The following is a 16,928-nucleotide window of genomic DNA, read 5'->3' as shown; positions in this document are numbered from 1 at the left end:
TTCACGACGTAACCATCGACGAAACATGGATCCACTGTTACACACTAGAGACTAGGAACCATCCCGGCGAACCTGTTCCCAAAAAGACAAATACTGTGTTATGGGCCGCAAAGCTGAAAGGTAATATACACGACCTCGGATTAGCAGAACACCGATTGACAGTACGCATTACAGATGAGACATTAGGTGTCTCAACAGGCCACGTGCATCATATCCTAAACAAAATACTGAGCATGAGAAAACTGTCGGCACGATTGGTGCGCTTCAGGCTCCAGACAGCCGAGAGACCATTTCACATGGATCCACTGGTACCTACTTATCAGGTCGCCCGCGTATGACTTCTTGGATCGGTAATCTCTTATAACATTAATTATTAGCAAACAGTTTTTTTTAATAAAAACGCGAATTCGCCAACGCTGATTTCTTTCTACAAGTTGGATAAAGCTAGACTAGTTCTTCTCCATTTACGCTTGAATAATGTGGAGGCTTTGGTTATAAAGGCTGACGATGGCAAATTTTTAACTGTCCTATAATATGGCATATGGTGCAGAGGCATGGACGATGACAACATCTGATGAGACGACGTTGTAAGTTCGATGTAAGAAAGGTTCTGCGTAAGATTTATGGTCTTTTGCGCATTGGCAACGGCGAATACCGCAATCGATGGAACGATGACCTGTAAGAGGTATACGATGACATTGACATAGCTCAGCGAATTAAGAGATAGCGGCTACGCTGGCTAGGTCATGTCGTTCGAATGGACGAAAACACTCCAGCTCTGAGAGTATTCGACGCAGTACCCACCGGGGGAAGCAGAGGAAGAGGAAGACCTCCAATCCGCTGGAAATGCCAGGTGGAGAAGGACCTGACTCTACTCTGAATCTCCACTTGGCGCCAAACAGTGAAAAGGAAGAAGAACTGGCGCGCTGCTGTAAACACGACTATAACCGCGTAATGGTGTCTACGCCAAGAAGAAGAGAAGTTCTTCTACATTTAAGTTAGAATATTATGAAGGTTTAAGTTACCAAGTTAGACATCGATAAATTTTTAACTATCCCAGAATATGACATACAGATTGGATCAAATGATACGCTCGGCAGTTAGTAAGCTAAGTAAAATTGTAAGCAGATTCTAGACCATTATAACGGGCCATCAAAATCATAAATAATTGTACAAAAAAAAACTCCACCAGCGACAGGGTGATTTCGTGAATAAATGACAACATGTCATGTAACCGAATGACAATGACATTACAGCTAAGTAAATGAGCGTTGCCACAAAATATCAATTAAAATAATAAGAAAAAACTGTGAACACAAATACAAAATACAAAAAATTAATAAAAAAAAAATAATAATAACAGTATAAAAAATTTAAAAACAGTTACATGATGGCAGACGAGATTTTGTGAAAAAAAACTACATTCATACATATGTACGTATGGATTTATTTATGCGTTTTCGTGCAACAACTGCATTAATGCATATGGCATGAGAACAATAACAAACAACAAAAAAGCGCACACACGTTCTATTTGTTGCAACAAAGGACGCGTTGTAACGCGTCGATTCAATTAGTAATTCTAAAAACGGTCACTAACGCCTTACGCATGCGCAATGAGTGTGGCTTGTTTGCGGCATTAATGCGAGCAAAGCGGCCAATAAGCGACAAACGGTCAGCCAGCCGACCAGCGAGCACACGAGAACAGCAGTTGCAAAGTAAAAAAAAACGACAACAACAGCATTATGTATGTACATAGAAATACATATAAGAATAATAAAATATATTCAAAAACAGTAAGCAACAACACACTGCACGTGTGCAACTGTCGCATGCAACAGCAAGACACATTTGATAAAAGCAGCCAAACGGCAGCTGATTTTTAGTTGGAAAATCACAATTACGTGCGACCAATGCGCGATGCCACACTGTTGCACTCAACGCTACGCATTATAGAGCGCTGATTATTGACGTTTGACGACGGTGGCGGCGCGTTTGGCGGATGCGGTAATGATGTTGCTGTATTATGTTGCCGGCTACTTTCCATTATTGCCGCCTCCTGAGCACTGTCAATCGCCAATACTGTTGCCCTTTCCCGTAGCTAAATCGCGATGTCGTGGTCAGTTGGTCGATCGAACAGGCCACCGCTAACCGATCAAACGAACAGTCGTCCATTATACCTCGAACAGGGTATACCTATTAAGTTTGCCATGAAATTTATAATACTTTGCAAGAAACCTCGGAAATCCTATAAATTATATAAGCATAAATCATTAGCGTAACGCGCTGAGTCGATTTGGAGCTGTCCGACCAAACGAGGTTTCAGAAAAGGCGACTACCTGTCCCGCGACTTCTTCAATCTACTGCTAGAGAGATTTATTCGAACTGGTACGTATACAATCTTCTATCTATAAGAGTGTATAGCTGCTGTCGTACGCCGATGATACTGATATCATTGGTCTCAATACCCGCGCCGTTAATTATGTTATCTCCAGACTAGTAGTGAACGAGGGCAAGACGAAATATCTCCTGTCATCAAACAAACAGTCGTCGCACTCGCGAGTTGGTTCCCACGTCACTGTTGACAGTCATAACTCCGAAATCGTAGATAATTTCGTCTGTCATGGAACCAGTATTAACACCAACAACAATGCCAGCCACGAAATCCAACGCAGAATAACTCTTGCCAACAGCTGCTACTTCGGACTTAGTAGACAATTGAAAAGTAAAATCCTATCTCGACAAACAAAGACCAAACTCTATAAGACACTCATAATTCTTGTCGTGCTATATGATGCAGAGGCATGAACGATGACAACATCTGATGAGTCGATGTTAAGTGTTTTCGAGAGAAAGGTTCTGCGGAAGATTTATTGTCTTTTGCGCATTGGCAGTGACGAATATCGCATTCGATGGAACGATGAGCTGTATGAGTTATACAACGACATTTATATAGTTCAGCGAATTAAGAGACAGCGGCTACGCTGGCCAGGTCATGTCGTCCGAATGGATGAAAACGCTGCAATTCTGAAAGTATTCGACACAACACCCACTGGGGGAAGCAGATGAAGAGGAGATCAGCTGGAGAAGGATCTGGCTGCACTTGGAATCTCCAAGCAACGAAAGGTAAGAACGACTGGCGGGCTATTGTAAACTCGGCAATAACCGCGTAAGCGGTGTCTACGCCGTTAAAGAAAAATCAATCAAAGAAATTTCCTCAATTGCGTGAACTTCTACACATCACTCCATCCTCCATACAAACTGGCCATTAAAAAAAAGAGCTTTTTATACCCTTCTATGCTATAAAAAATACACCTGTGAAGGGTATTGTATTATTTTTCTTATTTTGTTGCTCACCACGCTTAGAAGCCTAGAAGCCGATGGCGGCATTAAAAAAGTGTGCCCGGAAAAAAGTGCTCGCGCTTTAAAACGAATTAATTTGCCGTGTAGCATTAATGAGTAGCAGCGAAAAAGCGGAAAAAACGCAAACAAACAAACGTGGAAAATGGTGACAAAAACAAAGAACACAAATGTGGAAAAATGCAGTGACTTTTTGTGCGCACATCAGCGATACTAAACAGTATCTATGGGAAAATCATTAGCTGCCGCAGCCGTTCACTGCTCATTCCTAACACGCATGCGCCCAGCGGCCAGACGGCAGCACAGCAAAAATAACAACACACAACGGCAGCTGCATTGCTTGCGCTGTGCCACAAGCGGTTGCTATAATCTGCAAGACGACAAACATAGAAATATACTTGTTTGGTAAGCGATACTGGACAATTGTCATCGATCATATCGATCTGGCCGATCGTCAATTGCCAATCAACCGCAGCAATGTTCACCAAATCAATTGCAGCATCTTCCCCAGTTGGCATTTATGTATGTGGTACCCCCAATTCATCCGCACTGCTGTTATGGCTGTGAGGGCAGCAAGCATTAGACAGCACTGTCACAAGCAATTATCATCATTTATGACATACAACGTCTAACCATATGTGGCCAAAGCTGATTGCCATTGTTGCTATTGTTGTTGCTGCTGCTGTTGGTGGTGGTTTCATCTATAAATGGTCAGTGTGACCATAACTCATCTACGGCGAAGAAGTTTGTCGCTGCTACAAGCAACTATGGAAGAATTAATGGTTTCTTTAAGCCGGATTTTTCTATATTTTTTTCAGCAGTTTTATACTAACGAGATTAGAGTAGCTAGATACACCTTAAACTGTTGATATTTAGTAGCCAATCGGTATTTGGATTGCGGCTTGATGAGAGAATCAGTCACTTTGGTTACTGAGATTCCCTTAACAGTCGGTTCTAGAATACCGAAATTGTACAGGACTTTGTCCGGCCAACGGTTGTCAGTAAAAAAAAGCCGCAATTCAGGTCGAATTTTGAAGTTTATGTATTCGTAGAGCCTAACGTCAGCTCAAGCGGAATGATAGGTGTATAATTTAAAAATCTTTGCAAGCAATAAATGTGAAGACTACTGTTACTTCCTTGCTAAAATAACAATCTCAGGGCCAACAAACCATCGTACGAGAAATAATGAACGGTCCGCGACCTTAGGTCTTTTGTGCCCTGTCCTAAATTAAAACCTCACCTAATCCCAACATATTGAAAAAGTCCAATATACTGCTGGGTGCTAGCGAATTGATGTGATCCCTATTTGGAAACATAGATCCAAGAGCTTTCAACCTACGTTTGCGGACTGCTATGCAGGCTCTCTATCGTAGAACCGGCAACTTACGCAAGAAGCTAGACCCAGGTTGTGTAAGTGCTTTTTCAGCTTGCTGTGGCCAGTGTAGAATGCGACAAGTAGTATGAATTTGTCCCTGGGGGGGTTAATTACATTTTTAAACTTGCTGACGTTGTACTCCTATTAGCAACTTGGCATGTTGCATGCCTTGAAGTTATTGCCTATATCTCTCTGTCTACTTCTTCTTTGCAGAGCTTTCTTATGGTATGCGGACCCACCATGTTAGCGGATGCTGCGGAGCGGGTGAGCTCATCAGCCAGTTCATTCCGGGCTATACTTTTGAGACCGGGCGCACAAATGAGTGCCACTAGGCTATTCAGCCGTTCTCTACACTCTTGCATCAGTAGCGATTTGATCGCTTAGGCAGATTGGTTTTAGTGCTGCTTAACTATCGCTAAGTATGGTTATACGTTCAAATAGCATTCCTTGTTGACCGTTTAGCCGATCGGGAGGAATTCGAAGTGCACCACACCTCGATAGTAGAACTATCAACATTACTTTGATTTCGACATGCTTTGACGTGGTTTTTTCGGCATCGGCTCACCTTTGTCACGATATTCGTCTGATTGATCGTCTGTTTCCGGGGCGTAAGCATAGATCCCAGACTCATCATCAATAATAAAAAAATTATTGAATTTGGAACCAATCGTGCTTTCACATTTGTCAGGTCCAAATTATGCTTCAAAATGGTCTTCACTGATCTTTACGATATTCCAAAGGTACCAATGAGATCTTCGACTGTTATTCTTCGATTCTCAAGTACGAAGTTCTTTATTTTATTAACTGATGATAAAAGTTGATTTTGACGGCCATTCTGGACGCGGTTCGTCAAAGGGTTCTCGAACCTCTTTGAATAATGTAAACCAATAACCTGCTCGCGACAAACCATTATCACCGAAGGCCTTTTTCAACAATCCGAACGTTTCGACACCGGAAATTTGATTCCGCACACAAAGCTTAATGAACCTTACTATTTTTTGCGCACAGTAGTAGAGCTTTTAAAGCTGACAAAAAAGCTTGTCCACTTGTTTTATAAATAGAGCTTTACAAATCGAAAAGTTTCCAACCATTAAAGTGCCGTTATTGTAAGTTAATTAGTGTATTCAAGTCTATACTTTGTATTAATGATTGAACTACACTCAGAATGAGATCACAGGTGCAATAAGCATTAGGATTAGGGATGTACTTTTTCGGATTTTGTTTTGTACTTATTGAAATATAGATTTAGTAAGATGAAGATATCTTCCCACTATAATCTCCGAACAAATTGATCAGGTCGCACCCTTATAGCATATAGCTGCCATAAAAAAATTTTTATTTGACAAGATATTTTTTCGAAATTCAACATGGATTATAGTTCAAGAGAACGCTATCAGCTCCGAACAAATTGTTCAGATTGGACCACTGAGCCTATAGCTGCCATACAAACTGATCGATTGAAATCTAAATCACATGTGATGGGTATTATAGCTACAGCGCCGTCGAAGTTAAAGTTTTTTCTCCTTTTTTATTCAAAAGTCTTCAGCTATCTTTTAGTGCAACCGTCATACAAGCCATCTGTACATAATATTATGCATATACCTACAATGTATATACTATTGTGTATGTATAAATTACATGCATTTACTTGTATTATCAACGCGCAAACATTTCGCACACGCCCAATATTTATAAATATAATTGTTATCAATAAAGAAAGCATATAATCCGCTTTTAATTCGAGTAACAAGATTATGGAATAGAAGCTTTTATAATTCCGTGTTTACTTCGACACGCTTGCGATGCCCTTACAATTCAGTGCAGTTTGTGCAATGGCATTATTTACATTTCTTTTGTGTTTTTCAATATTCCTCTTAGGATTGTCTTTGTATTTGAAAAGGCTCAGCAAAGAGTACTATTTGTTGGCATTCTGTAAACTCTTGAAAACGGTGGATGGTAGTAAAGTAACGGATAAAGTGTACATAGTGCCGGGACGTACGATTTTTGGCAACAACTTCGACATATTGAATTCAAATCCGGGTGAGTGCTCACCAATGTGTATTTAGTGCCGTAAAACTCATCGAACAGCACTTTTTAGATCCTGGAGAGGGTATATGAAGTTTGCCACAAAGTTTGTAACACTCAGAACGAAGTGAAGCGGAATTTATATACGAGCTGAGTCCATTTTATTATATACGTATATCTACGTAGGCCTATACAAGGTGCGTTCCAAAGTAAACAGGACTTTTTGAATCTAGCGCCCCCTGGTGGCGCCATCTATATGGCGACTGGTGAGAATTTCATCGGTTGGAAATAAAGGTATTGCGTTTTAAGTGTCAGTATGTTTGTGTTATCGTTGCGAAAATGAGCTTGGAACAAAGTGCCAACATTAAATTTTGTTTTAAAATTGGTAAAACTTTTACCGAAACTTTTCAATTGATGAAACAAGTTTATGGCGATGATTGCCTATCCCGTAGCAGAGTGCACGAGTGGTTTCAACGTTTTCAAAGTGGTCGTGAGGACACAAATGACGATCAACATGTGGGCCAATCAAAATCCGTGATCACCGATCATCAAAAATCAGCCGAAACATCATAGAAATTCATGGAAATGGAATTAAACATCTCCAAAGCATCGATTTATCGCATTTTGACGGAACATTTGGGCTTACGAAAGGTGTGTGTACGATTTGTTCCGCACAAATTGACAGACGACCAAAAATTGCTCTCATCGATCGACGCTTGTGATCGAATATTTGACCAAAAATCGTATTTTAACCATTAACCACTACTCATATTCACCTGATATGGCACCGTGCGACTGCTTTCTTTTCGGAAAAATGCATTTGCCCATGAAAGGAAAGCGTTATGCAGACGTAGAGGTCATTCAAAGGGCTTGCACCGGCATACTGGCGGCCATAACGGCCAATGAGCTAAAACACTCGTTCGACATGCTTTTGGACTTTTTTAAAGTCCTGTTTACTTTGGAAAGCACCTTGTATATACGCAAAATAATCCTCAGTTTATGAGATATCGATCTGAAATTTTGCCGCCGATATCGGACTACTATAGCTTATAGCTGTCATACAAACTGAACGATCGAAATTAAATCTTTGTATTGCAAATTTTTTATTTCAAAAGATATTTTCTCGATAGTTGGCATGGATTACTGTTCAAAGCAACGCTACAATCTGCGAACGAATCGTTCAAATCGGGACACTGTAGCATGTTGCTGCCATACAAACTGAACGATCCAAATTAAATCCTTCTATGGAAAACATTTTTATTTGACACGGATTATTGTCCAAAGCAAAGCAAAAATCACTGAACGAACCTTTCAGATCGGATCGCTACAGCTTTTTTTATTACTACTTGAAACTTTTACTTCTTGAAACCTCTGCATTATTTTGAAAGTGTGTTGAACTTGACTTGCTTTAGTCATATTTTCAAATAACCATTAAATTTTATAATCTAACTTTACTTGCTTCACAGAGGATGTTTACCACTGGTCTCGCGAGCTCTATCAACGAGCAAACGGTAAACCTTACGCTTTATATTATTACCAAGGGGTTATTTATTCAATAACAAGCCCGGAAGCAGTACAAGAGGTTTTCCAAAGTCAAACACTTAACACAAAAGGTATTATATATGACTTGGTGCGTCCATTCTTGGGTGAGGGATTGCTTGTTAGCTCAGGTAAGAAAGAATTAAACCATTATGTAAAAATTATTTATGAAATTTTGACTATACATACATATTTTTATATATTTTTTGTACATCTATAGACCAACAATGGCATGACAGACGAAAATTGCTCACACCAGCTTTTCACTTCAATATATTGCAGAGTTTTATTGAAGTTTTCAAGTAAGTTTTGAGCCAAATTCAAGTTTTCAAGTTCGGCCATGTAAAAAATAGGCTTTTATCAACTTTTATTAGAAATGAAACTGTAAAACTTGTGAACATGTTAAGCGCGAAGCAGAATCAAAATATGAATCTAAATGAAATTATACCGGAATTCACTTTAAATAGTGTGTGTGGTAAGAAATAATGATTTGTATGTGCACTTAAACGAAACAATCACAGAAAACTCCCCGTTTTACTTTCAAGAAACCGCGCTTGGCATTTGCTTGGATGACATAACTGGCAGCAGCGAGTATCGCAAGGTCATACATGACATAGAGTTAGTGATGGTGAACCGGCTATGTAATCCGTTCATGTATTTTCCCTGGATTTTCAAATTTTTCGGCGATCACAAAGGATTTTACAAAAATTTGAAGGTAGCACATGACTTTAGCAGTAAGATTATAACAAAGAAACGCGAGGAATTTCAAAAACGGCAATTTGCCATTGAAACCGTGCACGGAAATGAGTAAAACAAAACATAGTTACTAATTTTCACTAATAATATTAATACGAAATTGTTTTAGTGATGAAACTGGTAAGCGAAAACGTTACGCCATGTTGGATACGCTTTTTCACGCCGAGTCCCAGGGAGTCATTGATCATAGAGGTATTTGTGATGAAGTTAACACATTTATGTTCGAGGGTTATGATACGACGGCAACTTGTCTCATTTTTACATTATTCAATTTGGCCCTACATCCGGATATACAAGAGAAATGTTACCGAGAAGTCAAAAATAGCGGTGAGCATTGCACTAGATATGAGAAAAAAACTAAAACAGAAACAAAAAAATAAGCAAGCAAAACAAAAAAATAAAAATAATTTTAAATGAAAATAAAAAAAAAATTAAAAAAATAAAATTAAAAAAATAAAATAAAAAATAAAAATAAATTAAAAAAATAAAAATAAATTTAAAAAAAAAAAAAATAAAATTTAAAAAATAAAATTAAAATAAATTAAATAAAAAAATTAAAAAATAAAAATAAAAAAAAATAAATTAAAAAAAATAAATTAAAAAAAAAAATAAATTTAAAAAAAATAAAAAATAAATTAAAAAAATAAAAAAGAAATTAAAAAATTAAACAGAAAAGACCTAAAATAAACAACAAAAACAATTAAACAATTTTAATTTGCAGATTTGCCATCGATGAGCATTTTCGACTTCAATCAGTTGGCATATTTGGAATGTGTTGTAAAGGAAACACTACGTCTTCAACCCTCTGTGCCCTTCATTTCGCGTTACTGCCGCGAGGATACAGAACTCAATGGTGTGATATTGTCCGCCGGCAGTCAGATCAATATACACATACTCGATATAATGCGCGATGAACGACATTTTCCGGATCCTTTAAAATACGACCCTGATCGATTTTTGCCAGAAAACAGCTTAAATCGACATCCGTTTGCCTTTGTGCCCTTCAGCGCTGGTTCAAGAAATTGCATAGGTAAGCCAACGCAAATACATAGGTATGTATATAAAATATATGCCAAAACGTTTATATAAACGCACTTGCAGGTCAAAGATTTGCCATGCTTGAGATTAAAGCTATGCTAGTGGGCATTTTGCAGAATTTCCGCTTGCTGCCAGTCACTATGCCCGAGGACATACGCTATGAATATGGATTGGTTTTACGCACAAAAGAGAATGTGTTAGTTAGGATGGTAAAAAGGGCGCATTAGGTAGATAATTGTAAAGCAATTAAATACTTGTGGGCAGAACGTGAGCCGTCACATTGAGATGTTCTGTATCTAAGCTATGGAAATTGAATTTTTTATTGGAATTTGTTATATATTATTGTTGAACACTGTATATGCTGTCTCAATGCATTAAATGTTTAAAATATACATATTTGCTTTTCAAATTTCCGTAAGTTCACCGGAAGCGGCACCAATAACTACTTTCTTATGTGGTAATAGCCAACAAACAATATTTTACCTGAAATTATAGTAATTTTTCGTATAAATCCATGTTGGAAATCAATGCCACACTACTTAATATGAAAACTCAATTTAATCACAAAAAATTTATACTTTTCATAAAATTGCGAACTCAACTTTGCACAAAGAAATGGAAACTGAACTTCTTTCGCATTTTTATTCAACTATTCCCGCCAATATTGCGCGCCACCTACCATCGAATAGCGTATAACGCTAAACCAATTGGCGAAAATAAATAGCAATTTATATTGATGTGACACTGGTTAGAGCGAAACAACAATACTCTTTATACGAATTGACAATTATATGGTATTGTCAGAGAACGTATAATATACGTTCTCTGGTATTGTGTGAGCGGAATTCCAATTGGCATTTTGAGAGCCATAACACGCTCCCAGCAAAACGCAACGGCAATATGGAAACACACACATACAAATACACCTGCATGGAATGCCTGCATTTTGCGAAAAAAAATCACTGAAGCCACAAAAGTTCCGATGCCCGTAAATGACGAACCCCGCACACTTTTACCATAATTTCGGATGCACTTGATTATTTAAACATTGCTAAATGCACTTACCACACTCAGACTCCAATAGGAATACGATAAAAAGCACAAAACTAAAAACAGAAGCGCGACTGCGTCCGCGATACAACAACACTTCGGCCATTTTTAATTGAAATTGAAACTAAAAAAAACATCAAATTCAAAACACACATTGAGAAATGTACAAATGACAGCCACAAGGCATAGATGGGAAAAGTAAACACATGGTTGCATTTTATATCGAGTATAATATGTTTATCGAACATCTGTGCGAAAATGTAATAGAGAAAATATGCATACGCACATATCAGATGATAAGAGCAAAGAAGCAAAACTCAAACAAAATTTTCAACACAAAACAGCTAAAAAATGCTGATACTTTTTGAAAACCCCCAACCATTAAATTGAAAGTCTTCATTTTAAAAAAGAACAGCGCTTTTATTTTTTCTCATCCATTATACGTTATAACGTACAACTTCAATTTTTACACATTCTTCTCCATCTTTTTTTAAAATAGAAACACCCCCGTCCAATGTTAGTCCAATTTTAATTGTTTACTTCTTGGATTTGCCAGTGGATTTCTGGGCGGGTTTCTTGGCTGCCGACTTGCCTCCCGCAGATTTGCTGGCTTGCGCCTTGGCGGGTTTCTTCTCAGCAACGGGCTTAACTGGTTTCACCAACAGTTCACGTTGGCTCTTCAGCGCCTTTACGATCTTTTGCTCCTCAATAAGGAAGGCACGAACGATGCGTTCACGCAGACAGCTGTGGCACAAAACACCACCATAGGTACGGGCAACGGTCTTTTGACGTTTCGACAGGCGGGAACGTTCGCATGGGCGTGTGGGACGAATACCCTTTAGCTTCTCTTTACATTGACCACACTTTGGGACGGTCTTGTTCTTCTTTACATATTGGTACACAAGGCGACCGCCAGGTGTGCGCACACTGAAAATATACAAAATTTTAGTTTTTATAAATTAAAGGATACTGCAGAGAATAGCATGCCATGTCAGCAAAATTGTACACTACAAAATTTATTAATCCAACACTAAGGTGCCAAACAGTGTTTTTTATGCAAACTACATTCTGTAGTTTAACCAACAAACTTTATTAATCCAACACTAAGGTACCAAACAGTAAGTGTTTTTTATGCAAAACTACATTCTTTAACCAACTCGTTGAATACTTCCAAAATTCAAAGCAAATATGAATTGCTTGGGAGCACTACTAACACTATTTTGGATGTGATTTTTAAAAACCAGTCATAAGATTGACAAGTGTATGTGTCACACACAAATAAATTACAATTTTGCGTTCACCGGCAGTATTCCGTACAGAAACTTTGCTGCATTTCCATTTTCTCAAATTACTTACATACGCCTCCTGTTGGATTTGGTGTTGTAAGACAGACGTCTTCTCAAAGTCAAACGTTGAACCATTTTGTCCGCTGTAGCAATACATTGGCAATCATCATTGTAAGAAATAGCACAGAATTGGTGTAGGGGAACGGCAGTCCAATACAATCGCGGAAAAGTAGTTATATGAAATTAAAAAACACACATTAGTTATTTTGCATAACAAGCTTTAAACCTTTACAAGTGGTTTTGTTTCATAATTTTTAATATTCGGCATATTAGTTCACTGATGTTTATAGATTTTTTCGGTAATTGACGAAAAATAAGTACGCATACCTTTAAGAAATAAACTAGAAAGGAAGTTGTCGGCAATGCAGGCGAGACGCGTAAACTTGGCTGCAATTAGAGCGAGCTGTCACAAATGACAACTCAATTGACAGTCGGCAACGTTGTGCTAAAAAAAAGTTATATTGCACAATTATTTGAAATTTTATTTGCCATTTTTCCAAAACCAATTATAATTTTTTGCCAATATTACTTCATTGGAATTTGAAAGAGGGACTTTAACATGAAATCTATATTAAATAAAGTATTTGATTTAATTTGTATTTCTTAAGATCCTAAAAGCTTTTCAAGTTTTTTCTGTTTTAAACAGCAGTTGTTTTTAAACTAGTTCAATTGAAGTTTAAAATTTATAACTGATATGGCAACTTTTACTTCTGTTGCTAGTTGTATCCTCACATTCGTAAATAAGCAGTTTATTTTATAATTTGTGAAAAGCTGTAAAAATTTTAATATGGACTATAATATTCATAAAATTTGTCGAGTATGTCTAGAAGAAGGAGCACTTACGTCCATATATAGTACTGAATTTGCGATGATGCCTTGCACCATGTTGATGATGTGTGCCAAAATCAGGGTACGTACCAAATCACAAGATTCTGTATTTATGTCAATAAAAATATTATATTTTAAGGTTTATAAAAGTGATGGTTTACCTGCAGTCATATGCAATAATTGCATTTACCGTTTGGGTGTGGCGTACCATTTCAAACAAGAGTGCGAGAACTCTGACATGAGACTGCGACAATACTTGGGCTTGCAGGATAGAGGATATGGGTATGCTTTAAACATTAAATGCAACGGCATGATGTAATTTTTTTTTAACACAATTAAAGTTTTTCCGATGCCGAAACAAACACGGATTTGCCAGTTGCATCGTTGAGCCATAAGGCACCTACATACTTAGAGCCCGATTCTGAGGAGGAATCAGATGTAGGTGAGAATGTAAAAAAAAGGTGAGTGTACACAAAAAAATGTCTCCTGGTATTTCTAACATTTTACACCATTTAGTAAACGACGTTCACGTTATCAGCGTAAACCGCCGGAAGAACATAAGCGACGTGGTCCGAAACCCTTGCCAAAACTACCACAAACATGTTATGAATGCAACAAAACCTTCAAGTGCTCCGCTCAGCTGCAAATGCATTTGCGCACACACACAGGCGAAAAGCCATTTGGCTGCAGCTATTGCCCCCGACGATTTGCGCAAAAGTATAATTTGCATATACATCAGCGTACACACACCGGCGAACGTCCATTTCAATGTGAGATTTGCTCAAAACAATTTTCCGCACTGGGTAATTTTCAGGCGCACCAAAAGATACACTCCGGCATACGAGATCAATTGTGTCCCGTTTGTCAAAAGGCTTTCTACAACGCCGGTGATCTCACCAAACACATGGTTACACATGCACAGCTAAAAAGTCATCATTGCGATGTGTGTGGCAAGTCATTTAGTCGGCAACGTGATATGCAAGCGCATAAACGTAAACAACATACACTACACGAACGCAGCGAAGATGATGAGGACGAGGCAGTCGATACTACCTGCCCTGATCCGATAGTTGTTGTGGGCGGTGTAGTGCCAAACAGTTCGTTGCAAGGTACAGCTGTGCTTCAGGAAAGTTTCAAATGTCCCGACTGTGATAAAGAATTCGGTTCGGCGAGCAGCTTAAGTGTGCATTTTCGTTCTCATGCCAGTAGTAATCTTTTGAATTTGCCGCTTACAAGTCAAATGCCACATCATTATCACGCAGCAGCACCACCACCGCCGCCGCCGCCAACCCATGCTACCCTCACACATGATGGCCTACACCCGCACACACATCATTTGTCTTTGAACACACCATTGCAGCCTAATCATCCCACACATATGACACACCATCCGACAATGGCACACATGCTTGCAGCAGCACAGCCGCCACCTCCACCACCGCCTGCAGCATCGGCACAAAGCACTGCCGCACTATCTATGATGCATGCGGCTCAGCGTTTGCATCCTTTTTAAAACTCAGATAGCTAAATATCAGTAAATAAGATATTGTTGTGGGTAATCTACAAAGCAGTGACCACAATAATTGTTTACAACAGTGCAAGCCACAATTTGATAGCAGCTTGCTGCAAATTAAAGCATTAATATCGTCTTAAGTATGTTGTGTGTATATTTATTTTTACGTATATGTATATTGATAAAGTGTATACAAATGTGAATGTTTTTCATTTAATTATGCACGTATTGTAAAATTCAATATAAAAAAAACGCTAATACTTAAATAAAAAATTGTAGTATTATAAGTAAATAAAATTAAATTTGGCAAGCACAGCTTCTCATATTATGAATATGTATAAAACATATGTATGTGTGTATTTGTCTTTCATTTCGTATTCACTACCGACACTACGCGAACGCTACTGAAAATATGATGCTACAACTAATATATGTACATATGTATATATGCACTATGTATTACAAAAAACCTTGGAATGAAATATCTAATTTACATTTTACATTTAGTTTGGAATATTTTTAAGTATTTGGCGTTTTTGTCTCTCTATAATAGGAATATTGAAAAAATACCTGTACTTAAAAGTATTTACTTTTGGGCGTGTTATCTTTATGCTTGCTGCATATCCTTTGCATCATTAGACATATGTATGTATGTATGTATTTGGTGAAAAATCGTTGGTATTTTGGTAAGTCCATGCACTTTATGTACACCAACGAACATATACACAATATTGCTTATCATTTTGTATGTTTAAAAACTCCTCAGTCTGCTTTACTTGAGTTTTTCCCTGAGCCATTCTTCAGTGAGTTCATCTAATTCGCGTATTTCGTAGACACGTGTTAAGTCCACCTCACGTTGGAGAGCACTTTTGGTGCATGCATACATCATTTGCAGCTCAATCTAATAGTATAAAGTGAATAGAGTTTTAAGTTGTATTTATGGGAAGCTCATTTATGTCTTACGCACCTGGCTATCGCGTGGTGTGTAAAATATGAAACACATTGGGTATGAAATTCTTTGGTCATCGTGTATCATTTTATATGTATATATGATATATCGAGGCTGATGTCCTGGCAGTGTTTCTTGTAATTCATCAACGGAGATATCCTCCAAGAGTTCGTCCAAAATGACGAGTTGCTTTTCACGATCGACTTTTACTAAAAACAAAAATTAATAATGTATGAAATATTAATATACCATATACATAAATAATAACTTAATTTCACCTTGTTCAGGGTATAAAAATACAAATATATTGCCTTTTTATAATTTGTTTTCACACTAATTCGCAACTTTTTGCATTAGAAATCATATCATATATATATACATACAGAGTATATGCAAATGAGATAAATAACATAGCACAGGAGAAAGCGTTTAAAACACCTACTATTAGTATTAGTAATATAGCTAAGTTTACCGCCAAATTGGCATACCTGATGAAAAAAACATGAAAATAAAACATTTTACTTACATATCAGTGCTGAGTTTGTCGTACTTTTACGGAAGCGAAACTTCTTTAATGCGTCACGTACGTCGTCGCTGATGTCACAGATTTTGCTATCACCCTAGGGATAACATATAAAAAAAAAAAAAAAACAAAAACATTAAACAATAAATATCAAGGCCATAAATTAAAGCAATCCATCAAAAACAATAATAACACTATTATCATTAACCGTTGATTCACTAATGGTTCAGTTATTTTCCGCACCCTTTTTTCGACATCGCACTCCCTTCCATTCTGTTGATATGTCGGCCACGACGTGTGATTGGCATTAGTCATAATATGCAGTAACTATGCTATTATTAAACTTTAAATTATTTTCCTACTTACCATTTTAATTGATTGATTTGGTATGCTGGCAGGATAATGAATAGATTTCCTGAGTTTTTCCGAATTCTAATGTGTATACGAAATGAGACACTTGGTGTTAGCAACGATATCAAAGTAACAATGCAAATACAACAGAATACAAACTAAATTTGTTTTACAAATTAATGCGGAATGCGAGGTCAAAGTGGAATTGCCAAGAACTGCTGTTTGTGCTTGGCAGGGTTGCATATGACTACAAAGTGCCATAAAAGGAAGTTAAT

The 16,928-nt window shown here is 37.6% G+C and overlaps 5 protein-coding genes across 5 annotated transcripts in view; 2 read left to right on the top strand and 3 right to left on the bottom strand.

Annotated features, from left to right (window-relative positions):
- The window catches only part of LOC120767228 (bone morphogenetic protein receptor type-1B), a 239,536-nt gene extending 228,261 nt beyond the window's left edge, over positions 1 to 11,275 (bottom strand). Inside the window, exon 1 of the mRNA XM_040093053.1 lies at positions 11,159 to 11,275. Within this exon, the coding sequence (XP_039948987.1) occupies positions 11,159 to 11,249 (91 nt within the window). The 5' untranslated portion in view covers positions 11,250 to 11,275. The remainder of the gene's footprint in view (positions 1 to 11,158) is intronic.
- LOC120767229 (probable cytochrome P450 4ac1) lies at positions 6,568 to 10,458 on the top strand. Its single transcript, XM_040093055.1, has 8 exons — positions 6,568 to 6,775; positions 8,227 to 8,430; positions 8,520 to 8,601; positions 8,674 to 8,774; positions 8,845 to 9,106; positions 9,165 to 9,382; positions 9,777 to 10,085; positions 10,157 to 10,458. The coding sequence occupies exons 1-8, from the start codon at positions 6,568 to 6,570 to the stop codon at positions 10,318 to 10,320; spliced, it is 1,548 nt and encodes a 515-aa protein (XP_039948989.1). The 3' UTR covers positions 10,321 to 10,458.
- A 263-nt stretch (positions 11,276 to 11,538) lies between the features above and the next one.
- Positions 11,539 to 12,840, bottom strand: LOC120769372 (60S ribosomal protein L34). The gene is made up of 3 exons (XM_040096336.1): positions 12,817 to 12,840; positions 12,500 to 12,572; positions 11,539 to 12,070 (listed from the first exon to the last, which is right to left on the bottom strand). The coding sequence occupies exons 2-3, from the start codon at positions 12,562 to 12,564 to the stop codon at positions 11,680 to 11,682; spliced, it is 456 nt and encodes a 151-aa protein (XP_039952270.1). The 5' UTR covers positions 12,565 to 12,572; positions 12,817 to 12,840; the 3' UTR covers positions 11,539 to 11,679.
- Positions 12,841 to 13,209: 369 nt separating this feature from the next.
- Positions 13,210 to 15,043, top strand: LOC120767886 (zinc finger protein 32). Its single transcript, XM_040094210.1, has 4 exons — positions 13,210 to 13,399; positions 13,457 to 13,599; positions 13,659 to 13,778; positions 13,834 to 15,043. The coding sequence occupies exons 1-4, from the start codon at positions 13,277 to 13,279 to the stop codon at positions 14,828 to 14,830; spliced, it is 1,383 nt and encodes a 460-aa protein (XP_039950144.1). The 5' UTR covers positions 13,210 to 13,276; the 3' UTR covers positions 14,831 to 15,043.
- Positions 15,044 to 15,155: 112 nt separating this feature from the next.
- On the bottom strand, positions 15,156 to 16,776 carry LOC120767883 (glia maturation factor beta). Its single transcript, XM_040094209.1, has 4 exons — positions 16,669 to 16,776; positions 16,306 to 16,399; positions 15,798 to 15,988; positions 15,156 to 15,731 (listed from the first exon to the last, which is right to left on the bottom strand). The coding sequence occupies exons 1-4, from the start codon at positions 16,669 to 16,671 to the stop codon at positions 15,603 to 15,605; spliced, it is 417 nt and encodes a 138-aa protein (XP_039950143.1). The 5' UTR covers positions 16,672 to 16,776; the 3' UTR covers positions 15,156 to 15,602.
- Between the last annotated feature and the right edge of the window lie 152 nt (positions 16,777 to 16,928).

Source organism: Bactrocera tryoni, chromosome 2 (assembly GCF_016617805.1).
Source record: "Bactrocera tryoni isolate S06 chromosome 2, CSIRO_BtryS06_freeze2, whole genome shotgun sequence".
NCBI lineage: Eukaryota > Metazoa > Arthropoda > Insecta > Diptera > Tephritidae > Bactrocera > Bactrocera tryoni.
Note: the sequence above shows the minus strand (reverse complement) of the source record. Positions and strands in the feature narration are given on the sequence as shown.

Coding starts and splice junctions, on each gene's coding strand:
- LOC120767229 (XM_040093055.1), top strand. CDS start 6,568: ATGGCATTATTTACATTTCTTTTGTGTTTTTCAATATTCCTCTTAGGA. Junction 8,431..8,519: donor GGGATTGCTTGTTAGCTCAG/GTAAGAAAGAAT, acceptor GTACATCTATAG/ACCAACAATGGCATGACAGA. Junction 8,602..8,673: donor AGTTTTATTGAAGTTTTCAA/GTAAGTTTTGAG, acceptor AACTTTTATTAG/AAATGAAACTGTAAAACTTG.
- LOC120769372 (XM_040096336.1), bottom strand. CDS start 12,564: ATGGTTCAACGTTTGACTTTGAGAAGACGTCTGTCTTACAACACCAAA. Junction 12,071..12,499: donor AAATCCAACAGGAGGCGTAT/GTAAGTAATTTG, acceptor GTATATTTTCAG/TGTGCGCACACCTGGCGGTC.
- LOC120767886 (XM_040094210.1), top strand. CDS start 13,277: ATGGACTATAATATTCATAAAATTTGTCGAGTATGTCTAGAAGAAGGA. Junction 13,400..13,456: donor TGATGTGTGCCAAAATCAGG/GTACGTACCAAA, acceptor TTATATTTTAAG/GTTTATAAAAGTGATGGTTT. Junction 13,779..13,833: donor GGTGAGAATGTAAAAAAAAG/GTGAGTGTACAC, acceptor TACACCATTTAG/TAAACGACGTTCACGTTATC.
- LOC120767883 (XM_040094209.1), bottom strand. Junction 15,989..16,305: donor GACAAACTCAGCACTGATAT/GTAAGTAAAATG, acceptor TTTTGTTTTTAG/TAAAAGTCGATCGTGAAAAG. Junction 15,732..15,797: donor ACACACCACGCGATAGCCAG/GTGCGTAAGACA, acceptor TTATACTATTAG/ATTGAGCTGCAAATGATGTA.